At 43.6% G+C, this 18,020-nt stretch overlaps 1 protein-coding gene across 1 annotated transcript in view; it reads right to left on the minus strand.

Annotated features, from left to right (window-relative positions):
- Window positions 1-18,020, minus strand: part of LOC310792395 (uncharacterized protein) — a gene marked incomplete at both ends in the record, with an annotated part of 90,256 nt that overhangs the window by 2,550 nt on the left and 69,686 nt on the right. The window contains 7 exons of the mRNA XM_083654110.1: window positions 175-367; window positions 558-673; window positions 774-855; window positions 6,220-6,312; window positions 10,386-10,445; window positions 15,558-15,817; window positions 16,112-16,180. Of these exons, the coding sequence (XP_083510236.1) occupies window positions 175-367; window positions 558-673; window positions 774-855; window positions 6,220-6,312; window positions 10,386-10,445; window positions 15,558-15,817; window positions 16,112-16,180 (873 nt within the window). The remainder of the gene's footprint in view (window positions 1-174; window positions 368-557; window positions 674-773; window positions 856-6,219; window positions 6,313-10,385; window positions 10,446-15,557; window positions 15,818-16,111; window positions 16,181-18,020) is intronic.

Below are 18,020 nucleotides of genomic sequence, written 5' to 3' on the forward strand. Positions count from 1 at the left end.
GTGAGTGAGTGAGTGAGTGTGTGAGTGAGTGAGTGAGTGTGTGTGTGAGTGAGTGAGTGTGTGAGTGAGTGAGTGAGTGAGTGAGTGAGTGTGTGTGTGAGTGAGTGAGTGAGTGAGTGAGTGTGTGTGTGAGTGAGTGAGTGTGTGTGTGAGTGTGTGTGTGTGGACACTGACTTGTCTCAGGGATGCGCTTGTCCATGCTAAGGGGCTCCCTCAGTCCGTCCCCCCCGAACGGAGTAGGCGTGGCCTCCTTCACCCCGTTCTCCTTGGCAACACTGCCTGGTGTGGTTGCCGCGGCAACGCTCGCTGGTCCTGTCGTCGGAGCCCCGCTTGGGGGTGACAATGTCTTCCCCTCTGCCTTCTCCTCCTGTAGACACACAGACAGGGACACACACACGTACAGAGCAGACAGGGGTTTTATGATATAGTACACTCTCGTGCCACCACACCATCTAGTGGTGTAAGCCTGTCACAGCACAAATGAGTCAGCGTTCTCAGAGTGGTCCACTGTGGGTTAATGTCCCACTTGTGCATTATTGACGGTGTTAAACCTTGACCTTGTGTCCATTGGCTTGTCCGTTGTCCGACTCCAACCCGACGTTGTCCATTGATCCGATCTTAGACCTAGCCTTGGCGTTCCCCTTATGGGACTCGATCTTCACGTCACCACCACCTGGGGCAGAGGGAAGCAGGTCAATATGGGAACGGAACAGAACAGAACTTAACTAGGCCTGCACAGAGGAGAACAGAACACAGCTGTTTTGCAGTCTGACCTGGCTTGTGTTTCATGTTGTCCTTGGAGCCACATTTGGACGTCACCTTGCTCAGGTCAACCTTCTTATTCAGGATCTGCACCTGGGTAGGAGGTCAGAAGGTGAAGGTAGTCTTCCTCATGCCTCACTCATTCTTAAAGCTGCATATAGATGGGAGACTCCTGCTTACAATGCATCCAAACGTCAACGTCCACTCTTGCCTGTTCAGAAAACCGCTGGCATTCGTTATTATGCAGACAATGAAATGTGTACAATACACAATAGAGTATGTAGGGGAATGAAGTACACAACAACATGATACATTTTTCTATCTGCTTTATTCTCAATGACTCCTCCTTTTATTGCTTATATGCTATTGGCTTTTACTTTTCATTTGTTTGTAAAGCACATTCAAACTCTGTATTGTCCAATATAAATTGAGGTTATATACTTCTTTGGTGATTATGCAGTGTTTACATATGTTTACATATCACACCAATACAGTGTTTTATGTATGGGACAGATGAGATTGTGTATTCAGACAGTCAAATGTTGAAATGACTCATAACGTCTTGGACTATTTTCAATAATGAAGACTACTTAACAGCCAACGCCCAGTTCAGGTCACATCACAGTGCACGCCTTCTTTCTTTGAGGTTGTATAACCTATTCATTGTTAGGCTCGCCCCCTTTTCATTGATGCTGTCTCCTCATCCATTCACAGTTTACCATGCTGCATGTGGCAATAACCAATCAGCCCAAGCTATTCCTTTCCAGCTGATCCCAATCACCTAATCAGCATAGTATATCAGAGTCCATGATGTTTTACTCTGTTTGCTATGTGCTGTGTATGTGCCATGTGTCATTCTCAGTTGCTGATCATCATCGCTGAAGCAGTTGTTTTCGCCCCACCTCCTCCCCTGACCACCACCATCGTCATGACTCCTGAAGAATTCCCTATGGGGGATTTCCTATCCTATTCTTCACTGACGACGCCCTCTCATCATCTCAGGAGAGCATCATCATATCATGGAGTCGTACGCCAAACATTAATTTGTTGTATCATTAAAGCTTGTTATACTTTCTACTAGTCTGTCATGATTGAAATACAGTCTGTGCCTGTGGATGTATCTCTTTTATAAACTCATTGTTTACTTGTACTTTATTTGCAACTACTAGACAAAGTAAACATTATTTATAAGATGACAGGTGCACCCTGTCACCCTCATAAAAAATAATCAATTTTCAACATCTTTAATTCTGAACCTTGAACCCAGCTGAGGTGATCAGTCACATGACTTGACACTAGGGGTGTCACGATACACTCAGTTCACGATACGATACACGATATTGCGTTCATGATAACGATACGATACGATATTTTAACAATATTCTTTTGCAATCGATTTGTAAGTTGAGGGGGCATCCTCCACGCTAATTTGAGTAATTTCACCATTTTCATCCTCCGTGTCTGTAACGTCCCTCATCTGTTCAAACAAAGCAATGAAAAGGAGAGCGAGCATGCAATCAGATGCAGATCAGTGCCACCATGTTCAGCTTATTTTTCTCGCGATATGAGATTTCATCTCAACGATACATATTGTCACGTTTTGATATCGCGATATATTGTGGGACGATATATTGTGACATCCCTACTTGACACATAGCTCTGGTCCTCGGTTCTGATTCGCTGATCAGGTGAAAAGAAGCGGCTGGCTACTGCACATGTATCGGAGGATGTGCTAGTCTACGGCTCTCCACAGATCGGCAGAGGGGGTGGAGCAACGACCATGACAGCAGGGGGAATTGGCCAAATACAATAGAGTAAGAGCAGGGATGACGTATCTTTGTAGACCAACACATTTATGCTTCGAAAGTCATAAAAGCCCCTCATTTGTGGCAATTATCTTGCTGAACACGAAGTTCGCTGCTTAATAAACTTTTGTTAAGCAGAGACCTTATTTTAGGCATTTAACCTGAAATGTCTATAGAAAAATCCCATGGATTTATTTTTATTTTTTTATATATATTTCCCCCCCCCTGATTTTTTTATCCCCCATTAGTGCTAATTTAAATTTATTTATCCTGGTTGCTGCTCCACCCTCTGCCGATCTGGGGAGAGCCGAAACTGGCTCCATGCTTCCTCCGAGACATGGGCAGTTAGCCAGCCGCTTCTTTTCACCTGACAGGGGAAGCTTCACCGGTAGGACATAGCACGTGGGAGGATCACGCTATTCCAATATTCCAACGAGTTCCCCTCCCTCCGAACAGGCGCCCCTAACGACCAGAGGAGGCACCACATCAGCAACCAGGATATTGCATGTTTTTGGTGTGGGGTTCCTATATGTAGGAAACCCCCAGGAGGCACGGGGAGAACATGCAAACTCTACACAGAAAGGCCCTTTTGACGACCCCCACCCATTGACTTTTAGACGAGGGAACCGGAAAGTGACAACTTCCAGATCTTCCGGACTCATACCTGCCGTACTCTATTGGGGAGAAAATGGGAGATTCCTTTTTTTTGGTCATACTGGAAGTCCCAGTTATCATATCAATTTATTTAAATATATATGTATGTATATATATATATATATATATATATATGTTATTTAGCTGCGGTTCAAGGACTGCATTGCCAGGTAAGAAAATATTGAATTAGTGCTGATTAAAAAAAGAAAAGATTTCTTATACATTTTCATTCTATTTTTATTACATTGGTGTGTCTTTTCTAAAAGCAATAATTCACTTGGTGCTGCTTCACATTCCTAACAGTGCTTTGTCTGTGATCCTAAATAAAGACGGCTTTAGTGACCTGAATGTAGCCCACTGTTGTATTGTTGATATGTTTTATCTCATATGGTATCATTATAATATTCCTAAACTATTCCTGTGATATTTGCGTACATACATACATACATACATACATACATACATGCATGCATACATACATACATACATACATACATGCATACATGCATACATGCATGCATGCATGCATGCATGCATGCATACATACATACATACATACATACATACATACATACATACATACATGCATACATACATACATACATACATACATACATACATACATGCATGCATGCATGCATACAGTGATACAACTGAACTCAAATCAACTCTCAACAACTGTCACACTAAATGAATGTCTGCAAAACTGTTGACAGTTTTCAGAAATACTACTGATTTTGTAATGATACAAAGCTGGTCTGAGTGTTCCTTTCAGCAATGAAACTGTACAGCGTAAAAGGAACAATAAGTATCTTAGTAGAGCAGATGGGAACAGCATGTGGGAGGGTGGGGTCAGTTCAGTTTAAGTTCACTCAATCTAAAATGCAAATACAGTCAGCAATTTATTGCTAATTATACTGTAGCACATTCCTATTAAAGGATTTTCTCCCCGTTATTATTATATATATTTTTTTACAACCGAGACCTTATTTCCAGCTCTATTTATGCTTTATAACTCACCCAGAACAGACATTTTTTGAAAACGATTCACTATAAAGCTAGAACGGCCCGTGAAACGACCTGGAACAGAGGCTATAGGGGCATCTGCAAAGCATGTATTCATTTACGTGCTGTAAATAGCTTATTTTCTGCCACGCACCGGCTCATATCCTTATCATATGATAATGGCATAAATGTGAGCAATGTGATACATCCGGGGACTGTGCAACCAAGTTCCTCGAGAGTCTCACATCGGTTGAGAGTTGAGAGTTCAGCTGCAGTGGATCAAGCCACCATGACAGTCCATGGTAAACACCGTAGGATGGTTGGATATTTATCTGATTTGGAGAATATGGACGATACATTTGAATTCGATGGTCACCCGTATATATTTGAGCCGGACTAACGTCATTAGGATTACAAACTGAGGAGCGGGGGGAATAATTGCTTCTATCTCTACCAATGTGACGGACAGCAGACAGAGACAGGGTGAACACGCTGGCAGCAAGGTCAATACAGTGTTCATTTTCTCAATGACTACGTTTACATGCACACAATATTCCACTATTATTCGGAAAATGACAATATTCTGAATTTGATAAGGGTTAACAGCATATTCCAGTTGCATTTTCCGAATTTAGCATTTTCCGATTAAGACATCTGGGTTATTCCAGTATTATTCGGGTTTTAGGAGGATTCTTTGAATGTATACACAGCGCATTCGGAATATGCGTCTCAATCATGGTTTTTACCATATACAAAGTGCTTGTGAGCCTGCGAGGTAATAACGTAGGCTACTAGCCTACTTTTTATGAAAGACTTTGATGCGCAAATAATCGCAACGCCAAACTTTCCAGCAGCAAGCTCCTGAAATGGACCAAGTGATCCTCTGTTTATTCTCAACAGAAAAACTCCGCCTACGTCCATCTCTCTCTTCCCCCCTCCCTCACGTGTCGGGGAGGGCGAGCTACGGCTGCATGTAAACAAGAATATTAGTGGATTATTAATTTAGTCGGAATATTGTCATTTTCCGAATATGGGCAAAAACCGGAATATTGTGTGCATGTAAACATAGTCATTGTCTCTATGATATAATAAGGATATGAGCCACTGCATGGCAGAAAATAAGCTAATTACAGGACGTAAATACATGCTTTGCAGGTGCCCCTATGGCCTCTGTTTCAGGCCATTTCGCAGGGCATTCTAGCTTTATAGTGAATCGTTACAACAACAAAAAAAAGGTTCTGGGTGAGTTATAAAGCGGCTAAATAGACCTGGAAATAAGGTCCAGGTTGTAAAAAAAAGAAGAAAAAGAATTGTCCTTTAAGTTACTTATAGCATAGTGGATTAACCTTCCATTCCATCCAACTGTTAAGATTGGGATCTCCAAGAAAAGGAAGGGATTTCTACTCAGGGCTAACACAAGATTTATGCAGACACAGAGACACTGATTTAAAATCAAATTGATTGGATTTGTAGCTCTTTGTAACAAATGTGACATCTTCTCATCACTGCGCAAAATACCCCAGAATCCGGATATCTTTTTTTTTTATGTTTACAAGAATCTGGAGCATCTGGAGATGTTTTGATCATTATTTAGCTTCATGCCAGGTGAAATACTGATCCATCCATATTTGCCTCATATAGTATACTGTGCCCAGATGCATCTAATGTTGGATACACATGAAATAAAATATTCTAATTCTCTGGTATTTTGCACAGTGTGTCTAAACAAGCATAACGAGTGGAGAATGCTGTCTGTTGCTGGTTCTACACTGTTTAAACAGTCAAGAAAAGACGAGATCTGTGTGCTTAAGAATTGTCTTCTGTCCCTGTGTCACTGCAGCCAAATCAGGTTCGTTCTATGGAATTCCCTATCACTTCTCCCTGCTTATACACACAGTATGTAGCCGCGGAATGATGGGCTAACTGAGGGGACACTCGTCTCGTATGGATCCACCCTAAGCAGATGTCTGTCTCCAGCTCTAGCAGTACTTACATTGCCTCCTCCAGGGACATGTTTGATATTGTCCTTGGAGCCACAGCGAGACGTGACATGACTGAAGTCCAGCTTTTTGTGCACTATCTGAACCTAGAGACAGGCAGGCGGACACACAGATGAGAAAGAGAGAGAGAGAAAGACAGGGGGCAGGAAGGAGGGAAGAAAGAAAGAAAGACAGCAAGAAAGAAAGAAAGAAAGAAAGAAAGAAAGAAAGAAAGAAAGAAAGAAAGAAAGAAAGAAAGAAAAAGAAAAGAGGCAAGCAGGCAGGTGTAAGAGGCAGACAGATAGACAAGGGAGTAGCAGAGAAAAGCAGATCAGCCGCCGGCTTAGGTTAACAGGAAACAGAGCAGTACATTATGGAAGTTACTGTCATTAAAATGTGTAGAGGTCAAATATTTCCTCATAGTGATTGCATAAGGATTGCATTTATGGCTTTTCAATTGAAACAATATTATCTTTTTTTCCCCCCATTTTTACAGCCACATGCACAAAGCTGGCGAAAATGGTTCGGGGACATTATTAAATTGGGACATTATTAAATCATTCTAGCTACACAAAAGCACAGCTCATGGCCTGTTAAAGTCAAAGTCAGAGAACGACTCTTAATAATCACAGATCTCTTCCAAAGAGCAGCACTGATTAAGACCAAAATGAAATTGAAAGAAAAGGCACAGGACAAACACGAGAAGAGACAGATGCAACAGAATATTGCATTAGATGGTCAGTGCTGTTGCGCAAATCTCATGTTCTAAAGCATAGAAGCAAAAATGCCGAAGGGAAAATGAAAGATATGAGATGTTTGTTTTAGATAAATGGATGGCGTGCGTAAAGCATATCAGCCTGTTTGGGTAATGTCCTGCTCTGCCAGCCTGTCCCACAGTGGACTGTGCACCCAGCTCCAACTCATCCATGCACCTGCTAGATTACTAGATATTATTTCTGCATCATATTTCATGCAAATTTGACCAAACTTGTACACAAAATGTGTAGACGTAGTTGTTTAATAAGAGTACTCGCCATTTAGTTTGAGAGCTGCTACAAGTTCTCATTTTCTCAAAACGTTACAAATAGGCAGACTAAAGTGGTACCCTTAGTTTAAAAAATATGCTAAAGAGTTAGCAGCATGGTGCACTGGAGTCAATGACCTTCGAGCGATGTGGGCGATTTTGGCATCTCTGTTCTCAACACCTAATGGGTAAACTAAATTGACCAATGGCGGGCCAATCTTCCGAAAACGAACGCAGAGGATCCTACCGCCAGCCCTCAAACCCCGCCCACCGCCCCTCCCCTGCATGACATCACCCCATCGCCAGCGCGTTGTGTGTGATATCAGTTTCATTGCCTCCCTGAGTATATTCTCAAAAGCCCTGCAGCGGTCGCCAGACACCTCCTCTCTCTGTCTCCGTCTCTCTCTCTCTCCAAGCTGAAAATGGCATGATGACGCAGGTGGCACCAACAAGGGATGACTCACTGAGCTGTTAGTGCACACACACACACACACACACACACACACACACACACACAAGTGCGCGCGCAAGCACGCACACGCACGCACACACACACACACACACACACACACACACATGCACGAGCGCACACACACACACACACACACACACACACACACACACACACACACACACACACACAGAGCACACGCACACACACACACACACAAACACACACACACATGCACGAGCGCACACACACACACACACACACACACACACACACACGAGGACACACACACACGAGCACACACACACACACACACACACACACACACACACACACACACACACACTGACACAGCAGCAGCCGCATCCTCATTGAATTCAAGCAGCACAGCTGAGTCCCTGCAAGTTTGCGATATCTCCTTGATTTCAATGAGGAATGCTATTTCAGGGACCTGTCAAAATGTCCCGTTACTGTCTCCGAACATGTGGGTAGATATACAGTACAGGTATGATGGTAATGATGTAGCAGATTAGAGTTTGGGTGGATGCACAACATACTGTATATGAAGTTCAATAATGTAACGAGGGATACATGTAAATGGGTACAGATGGCATGGATTCAGATGACCTTGGACAGCCTGCCTGCAGTATAATAATGTACTTTAGCTGATCTGCTTAGAGTCTAATAACATATACATCGGTCCATATATGGTCAAAGCCTTAGACCATATACGGTCCGATGTATATGTGTATGAGTAGAGGTAGGGTTAAGCTTGAAGAACATACAGCGATGTTGTCACACAGCCTCTCGTAGATTCCTGTTCAAGTAGCGAAATTATGAACATTTCTTTTTTTGAATAGATTCCAGAAAAGTAACATTTTATTCTGGTGACTGGGCCTAAAATCAGCCTTTATTGGCGGGATCTCTGATGTGATCTCTGATGTGATCTCTGATGTGATCTGAGATTCTAGGATAATAAACTCTTCCGTCTTGCTGGCCTGGCTTGATGATGACGAAGAGGCCTGTGTCTTCCAATGATGACAACAATCACGATGACAGACTGAATGGCCGATCTCGATCCGCATGGCCTTGTCTATAAATAAAGATTATGTGTGCAAAATAACGAGATTTAAATATAATTTACATATAAGCATGATCATAACAGGTGCAAATAGACTTTATTTTTACACTAGCGCTGAGAGGCAGCTTTCAGCTCATTGATGTACTCATGATGTTGGTGATATAGCGTACTGTTCCCTTCCCAAACCTTCAGTGAAACCAGTCTTCACTTTTCTCTTGGCGGCAAAGGTGGGGTGAAATGTCTTGGCCGAGCTGGTAGTGGGCGCATTGGGGGGGGGGGGGGGGGTGTATTGCAGTGGGTGTGTTGGTGTATTACATAGAGCTTAACAGTCATGTGACATTTCTTGCCCCAGAAGTGAACCCCCTTGATCCATGATTTCTGAATCCAAGTAGCCCCTTTACCAGACGACAACATTTTGCTTAGAAAACGGCAAGAGAAAACTATAACACATGATGCAATGAATGAAGGATAACCCACCTTTTGAAGAATATAACATTAAGAAATGGAGTGAAAGAGTTGCAATTAGTGCCTCCTGAGGAGATTTATTTCAGGATTTATTCTTACATTTTTCCATTGTCCTCTTTATCTCAAGTACCCCCTGTAGTACGTAGCCCAGTTTGAGAAGCACTGATGTACAGTATGTGAGGTGGAGGCGAGGGTATGGATTATGTATATGGGGGTTGATGTATCATGTATAGAGTATTCGTGTAGGTGATGTGGCCTCACTCTGGCCTTGGTGCTGAGGATGGAGCCTGATTCCATCTTGTTTTGAGCTGTATAAATAGCGCCGTGTATAAATAAGTTATATGATTAGAAAAGGATGGAGAGATGAAAACGTGTCTCGCTGGCTACCCTGTTTTATTCCCACTGTCCTATTTTTGTGTGACCTGCTTTTTGTGTCTCTGATTTGATTGTGAAGCAGCTTGTAAACTGTGCTTTTAGAAAATAGTGTCATACAATAAAGCTATCGTTGTGATTATTATTTATGACTATTTATGAGTAGATAATGGTTTAGAGGTCGACGTGTGTACAAGTTCAAGAGTCACACTGGTCTTGGCAGCCTGTTTAATGTTGAGCAACGCTGACGAAGGCTAACGCTGAAACGCGTACGTTGTGGTGCAACAGGAATAAAAACCCTCAAAAGGATTCTCTGAGTGCTGGCTCCTTCTCTATTGCTTCAAGAAACTCTTGTGCCGTGCACCTAAGACTTTAAATTATCCGGTGAGTGTGCGGGCTGATAGCTCTCCAGCTATATATCTGCTTAATGTTGAGATTTACCATCCTACTCCTCATTCAACAACTAAAACACCTTCAAAATAGTTAGGTGTTCATCTATGAACACCAGAGAAGGTCAATTGTAGCGTGCTAGGTAACTATGATGGTAACAGACAGTATCTGTTATTTCATCCATTTTCACTCTCAATTGCAGGAAACGTTTGCCCCAAATTTGCCCCAAGTTATAGGAATAGGATTTAATTTGATAAAATATAATCCTCCACCAAGTATAGGAAGGTGTTCTTATGCTGGGTGGAGGTGGAAAGGGTGGTGTATGGGTGAATGCAGAGAGAAGGTGGATGGGTGTGTAGGTGTGTGAGGTGCATGGGTACAGATGGTAGGGACTCACTCTGGCCTTGGCGGTGGGGGTGGAGGGGTCGGATGTCTTGTTGTTCTGGGTGGAGGAGACCTGGGGAGACAATCACCCCAAGGTCAATACAACCTCCAACCAACCACATGCCACGGAGGGGTGGGGGCGGGCGGATGGGAACCAATCAAATGGAAGGAGACTGGATATTTGGGTTAGCAGTAGGACCAATCAGATGAAGCTATGGATCATTACTTACAACCAGGGTGGGAATTACGCAGAGGCCATGGCCTCCGTTGCCCCTCCCTCTGGCTGTGATGCCCTGAGATCCTTAAGGCCACCTTGGCAGTGCCCTGCTACCAGCCTGCTGCTGTCAGTTGCTTTAAAAGCGTCAGTGGTCTCAGTTTAATGTCGCCTCCCCTAGGCAAAGGATGTGTCATTGGCTCATTTTAACAGACATTTCAGAAAAATCGCTCTTCATGATGTCAATAGAGCAATGGCCTTTGTGCCCTGGCATGTGGCCTTGTGCCCTAAAAAAAAAGTGACACCAAAGCGCAAATGGCTTTGCCCCTAAAATTAAGAAATTCCCACCCCGCTTACAACCAATCAAAATGGAAGCAAATTATTGTTTGGAATGGATCATTTAACCAATCAAAAAGAAGCATACTGAGGTGTACGGAGCATTATGCTAAATCAACTGGAGGGATCTTGGGGTGTAGGCATCATTTTTCAACAATCACATTGAGAGACGTTGGGTATAGGATTAGTGGGATCACAAATCAGATGTAAAGATGTTAAAATGCTAGGATAAACAGATATGTTAGAACCACCAATCAAATGTACAAACACATGAGACATGTGGGTTGTGACAACCAATTAAATGACAGTATATTGGTGCATATAACCACATAATTAATTAGCACCAATAAATATGTTATGTGTTGATGACAAGAGCCAATCCAAATAAATTTAAATTGAATCAAATCAAATCAAATCAAATCAAATCAAATCAAATCAAAGAAGAAACATGATAATCGGGTTGCAATTAGTCGGACCAATCAAATTTCACAATGCTGGGTCACGCAGTTCAGACAAACACACCAGTCAGATTCATAAATCTTGAGGGATGGAAAGGTTGTTAGACCAATGAGCTTCTGTTAAATTGAATACATTAGAATGCATAATAGATCAACCAATCCAATATCACAACACCGGAGAGAGAAGGAGTCAGGACCACCAATTGTGATTCAGGACGGTGATGTGTGTGTGTGTGAGGATGGTGTGTGTGTGTGTGTGTGTGTGTGTGTGTGTGTGTGTGTGTGTGTGTGTGTGTGTGTGTGTGTGTGTGCAGAGGAAGGAGCTTGTCTTTGAAATGGATGGGAAAAGGTTTGCAGACGATGCAGCAACAGCATACCTGTAAGCAGAAAACATGGCAGCTCGGCTTGTACAAGTGAACTGTTCCCAGTAATTGAGAGTGTGATGCTGCCAAGGAGAAAGTCTGCCTGTATAAGTTATAACAACACCTGCTGGCTGCTCTGCAAAGTTTTGCAATGTAATGTAATGCTGCTGTGTCAAATACAGAGGCCCCTGACCACGCCAACATTGCCCAAGTCCCAAGTCCATCTGTTTTGAGGCACGAGTCTTAAGTCAAGTCCCCAGTCTAAATGGAAATGACCAAGTCTCAGTCCGTCTCAAGTCTAAATGTAGAACAGCAAGTCAAGTCAGAGCAAATCAAGAGTCCAGGATCAATTTAACACATCTTAAAGAAAACTAAATATACTGTAGGACTTTTCTATGCAATAATTTAATTATTTAAGCCAGGGGATAACAACTTGGTAAGAGCATCAGGAGTTTGATTTCTATAATCAGTATCAACTTCAATAAATTCAACCATTCCATACAGTACAAATTCAGAAAAACAGAATTTAAATTCAGCCGTCTGCTGGAACACATCTCATACTGTAAGTGATTTACACAAGCACAAGATCTCAAAACCTTTTCGAGTCATCAAAGTCAAGTCCCAAGTCACTAGAACCCAAGTCAAGTGTCAAGCCTTCTCTTCATGGTCCAAAAAGGTTAATTGAGTCTAATGAACAGTAATGAATTATTCGTGACGTCTCTGAAGAAGACTGCAGGAAGTCAGCAGGTGAAACATGTCAGGTATGACAAACAAAACCTACTAAGTCTTATTATTATACGAATAATGAATTACTGTCTTCTCTTCATGCATCAAGTCAAGCAATTATAATGTGAGCCAAGTCTGACCTCAGTCCAGCCATGGCCAAATGTAAAGTTATGTAATGGGGTCATACTGTACCCTGCTGTGTTTTTATTGGCCATGTTGACAGATTGCTGGTTTACTGGCAGCTCCCAGTGGCCAGTGGCCACCAGTAGAAGACTAATATGTGCGACTGTATGAATGTAAAGTATGGGCTGGAAAACATCATGGAGCCTGTATGCTCCGTTCATCTTCTCTGGATAAATAAAGGGGTGATCTGGTATGTGTGCTGGACTTGACAATAGCCTACCCAGCCTACCTCTGGTGCAGTGGTATACAAGCTTGCCCTACTCAAGAGCCACACTGATGAAAAAATGCCTTTGCAAGAGTCACTATCCCAAAAGAAAAATCCCTTTCCTCCCTTTAATTTTATTTATTTATTTATTTTGAGGACTTATAAGAGCCACAACTACCCATAAAGGAGCCGGATGTGGCTGAGCCTCAGGTTGAGTATCACTGCTCTGGTGTATGCCGGCCTGCTAAACGAGCGTACCCAGTGGGACCAAGCAGGGAGGCAGGTTATGGCTGGTGTAGGGCTAAACGTGGCAAATATGAAAAGAAATGGCTCTATTTCAGCATATAGAAAGAGGCTCTATAGGTGCTATATGGGCACCTCACACTCATGCGCTAATCTCCAAATAGCAGCAGAGATAGTTTGAGGAGAAGAAAGGAGCTGTGTGGACTTTAGAGCTGCTGATGTGAGTCAGCTTTTAACACCTAAAATAGACCAACATAAAACACACGACATGAAGGTGAGAACATGACATCAAGGAATGGAAGAATGGATAATGCAGCAAGAGAGAAAGAGAGAAAGAGAGAAAGAAAGAAAGAGAGAGAGAAAGAAATGGCAGGGCAGAGGGAGAGCAGAATGTGATTCAAACTGACATGTAAACTTTTCCCCTCACACACTGTCACAAACTGTGAAGGAAGAGGGACCAAGGACAAACACAGCCAGGTGTGTGTGTGTGTGTGTGTGCGTGTGTGTGCGTGTGCGTGCATGCACGTGTGTGTGTGTGTGTGTGTGTGTGTGTGCACGCTCTGTGTGTGTTACAGCAGCTAGTGGCTGCCTCTCAGATACAGTACATGCACTGCAAGACAGGAGCTGCGCCAACAGGATGATAAAGCGATGGCGGAGAGACAGCGAGAAAGAACGTTTGAGAATGTGACACGTTGGACTGAAGTCAAAGAGAGAGAGAGACAGAGAGAGAGAGAGAGAGAGAGAGAGAGAGAGAGAGAGAGAGAGAAGAGAGAGAGAGACAGAGAGAGAGAGAGAGAGAGAGAGTGAGAGAGAGAGAGAGAGAGAGAGAGAGAGAGTGAGAGAGAGAGAGAGAGAGACAGAGAGAGAGAGAGAGAGAGAGAGAGAGAGAGAGAGAGACAGAGAGAGAGAGAGAGAGAGAGAGAGAGAGAGAGAGAGAGAGAGAGAGAAGAGAGAGAGAGAGAGAGAGAGAGAGAGAGGAGAGAGAGAGAGAGAGGAAGAACGATAAGAGTCAGGAAGGGGGGGGGGGGGGTGGATGGACAGAAACAAAGGTAGACAAGCCTGTAATGATAATGACCTCTGAAAATAGTGCGTCTGCAGCTGGAGGTGTTTCTGAGTCATGCCTGATCTATGGTGTTGAATCGCACTACAGAGGCGTTTTTAATTGCGTGTAACAAAGCGATTGTTATGGGGGGTGATTGTTATGGGGGTGATTGTTATGGGGGTGGAGGTCGTGTCATATTCCCTCAGCGACCTTATGTCTCTGCTTAATTAGACATGTTAATTCCAGCATTTTTCAGCTCCACCGCCCTATGCTGCTATACGATGTGTGTAGAAGATCAGACCCCATGACAAAGTGTCTAATGATCTACTGCTGTTTGTGTTCATGAGGTCCTAATCTAGACAGCCACTTTCTCAGGAACATATTTGAAATTCCTGGTGAAATCCACACCTGCGCGTGCCCTGCATCAGACACCTTCACATACAGTATTTGTTATTCAAACTGTAAGGATGGGATGCTGCTGTACTGTATATTGAAATTCGATATACTGCGATACAAAAATGTGACAATGCGCATTGCGGGTGCAGAATCGCAAATCGCGATATTAGCTCCATTTGATTGGGCTGTGGTAATCACAAATGAGACAGCTTGACCACAATTTCACAAGCTCTCCATCCACATTAGATTGTCACTTTGTAATCACATTTTTAAGTTTGTTGTTTACATTCCAGCAAGCCGCTACATGTAGAACGATTTGTGTGTCAGATATAACTGTCATTTTGCACAAGCATAACTAAACGTTCATTCATGACATCGTATTGTGGGTGTATCGAATTGTGAACCCCATTGAAACGTATTGTGTAACCTGTCCTATGTAAAGGATCAGAAAAATCGCTCTTCACGATGTCAATATGAGCAATGGCCTTTGTGCCCTGGCTACAGTACTCGTTAGCAGACTAACTGGCACAAACTGGCTACAGTACTCGTTAACAGACTAACTGGCTACAGTACTCGTTAGCAGACAAACTGGCTACAGTACTCGTTAGCAGACTAACTGGCTACAGTACTCGTTAGCAGACTAACTGGCTACAGTACTCGTTAGCAGACTAACTGGCTACAGTACTCGTTAGCAGACTAACTGTCACAAACTGGCTACAGTACTCGTTAGCAGACTATCTGGTTACAGTACTCGTTAGCAGACTAGTAGGCTGCTATTCATTGTACAAGTTGAGATTTGACACTTCATGGGCAGCCACTCTGATTCCAATGTAGAGGAAGGCTTCTGCCAAATTTATGAGATATGTACCAACTGTTGATAATACCAAAAACCGATACCAAAATCATCGGCTCACACAAGAAAAGCATTCTACAACATTCCAGGAAACTTGACAGTTTCATCATTGCTCTCTAGGCTTGACTCAATGCTAGACATTGCTTTAATTTCCTGATTATTCCTACCTTTCCTCCACCAGGCTGGTACTTCATGTTGTCAGTGGATCCGATCTTGGAGCGGACATTCTTCAGGTCCGGTGTCGGCGCGTTGATGGGCCGGGGGGTGCGTGGAGCGCGGGGCACCGGCGGCTTCTTCTCCAGGGGGGTCTGCTTGGGCACGGGGGGTTTGGTGAGGGTCCGGCGGCGGTGGCCGTCGCCGTTAGTGGTGGCGGCAGCCGGGGGGGTGGGAGTGGTGGTGGAGGCCGCGCGAGGACGAGGACGGGTGGCTACAGACAGCAGGGAGGGGGGTTGGAGAGAGAGAGAGAGAGAGAAAGAGAGCAGTATTATTACACAAATACTAATTTACAAAAATAAACTTCCACTAATATGCCATAGAGAAAGGAACAACCATAAACCCTGTTGCCTCGTGTTATAAAGAGGATGTTGTCTCTTTAGCTACTTTAGCACATTTGACCAGAAACGTCAGACTTCCAAGAGTGCACAGCATAAAAACTACCAAAGTACTGCATGATAGATTTTGCCATTGACTGTATGTACAGCATGTATACTGTATCTGTTACCTGCAGTCTTGGGAGTGCTGGGTTTCTTCACCTCTCCTGTCTTGTTCTCAGCCTTGTCATTCTTGTTCGCTGTGGTAGAGAACAAGATTTACACTAGTCTGTTACAGATAAGACAGCATAACACCGTGAACCTGTACATGAACACAATTAACACAACATTCAATGTCCATATACATATACAGCACCTCCTGCTACATGGATGTCACAGTTTGTTTAACTATAGCCACTTTCACACGTACAGCAGAACACATAAGATTGCAACTTTTCACAGTTTCACACTTTTCTCTGATCACACCATTAGCTGCTATCTACATAATGTATAAAAGGGAGCATGTGGGCATTGGGCAATGTTTGTTTGTTTACATTTTTGTCCGCCGGCCACAGCTATGCCGTTTTACGTGTGATCGGGCTGAAACTTTCAGGGGGTGTAAAGAGCACCCGTGCGGGTGACCTGACCGGATTTTTAAATTAGGTCATTGCCCTAATTACCTAATGATGTGATGTCATCAGTGATGCCTTCCTGGCTGAGGCTATATAAGTGTCCTCCGTGATGATGTCATCAGTGATGTCATAGAGCTGCATATGCGACACACAGTGGGCGAGCTGCAGGGCGGGCGAGGCCCCATGCGACTGTTCTCCAAGCATCGTTTTGGAGACTTTTATTCTTTCAAATAAAAGTTGGACGGAACACGGGAAGCTTTTATTGGCTATAATCAACTGCTCATCTATTGGGAACGTGCCCGGCTGAACTACTGTTCATGAAACATCTATTGGGAACGTGCCCGGCTGAACTACTGTTCATGAAACATCGATAGAGGAAGAAGCCAGGCTGAACTACTGTTCATGAAACATCGATAGAGGAAGAAGCCAGGCTGAACTACTGTTCATGAAACATCCATAGAGGAAGAAGCCAGGCTGAACTACTGTTCATGAAACATCGATAGAGGAAGAAGCCAGGCTGAACTACTGTTCATGAAACATCGATAGAGGAAGAAGGAATCGTGGAAATGTGATTAGCTGCTATCATGTGTTCAGCCCTGGACACGGACAGGAGGCTTGTTGACTGTCCATGGGCCGAGCTTCCCTAGCTGCTCAGCTCTATGGGAGATGAAAGGACTTCTGCTGGCTTGCTGGTGGTGGTGTTGCTCACAGGTCTGAATCCAGGCTGAGTTATGCCAGGATCAGACTACACGATATTTTTTGTCGTTCACGATGTCACCATGTCAGACGAGGCCATCATACTGCCATAAATTCGTGACATGTCTTGGTCGGGAGACTGGCCACACTACAAATGTATTCTCGCTTAACACCGACAGAGCATCGTATGCCCCCGTCATCACGTCGTCTGCTGTCGTCAGCGAGTTCACAGGTCGTCGGGGAGGCGGACCTGTGAACGAAATCTCCCAGCATTCATTGAGGCCACTACATTGACAAGAAATAGCAACCAAATCAGCCTAAATAGGCTAAAGTGGTAGATAGAAATAATGTTTATGTTAGCACAACATGCAATTCTAGAACATTTCAATATTGGGCAAAATAAAACATTGAAATCCAAACACAACCCTATGTGAAACATGTATGTAATCCAGGTGCTATATATATCCCTTGCAGAATTAACGTTATTTGAATGAGTGACAGGCTCTACTGTGATGCACTGTGATGTCCGCTCCACCTCCAATTTAACCTCGCGTCACCAGGCTCTTCTCGGCGAGAAAGAGCCTGGCTCCCGCCCACAATTGATTTTGTCACCCTACTGGTTCCCGCCTAGAGCCCGCCCTAGACCGGATGGCAGCGTTTCTAGCTCGTCAACTTTCACGTTAACTTGACAATTTGACCCAAGTATCAGAATCCTCTTTCACCGTTTTGACCGGTGTGTCAGGCGGTGGTGGCGGAGATGCCATATTGCATA

Source organism: Poromitra crassiceps (assembly GCF_964638095.1).
Source record: "Poromitra crassiceps genome assembly, chromosome: 17".
Classification (NCBI taxonomy): Eukaryota; Metazoa; Chordata; class Actinopteri; order Beryciformes; family Melamphaidae; genus Poromitra; species Poromitra crassiceps.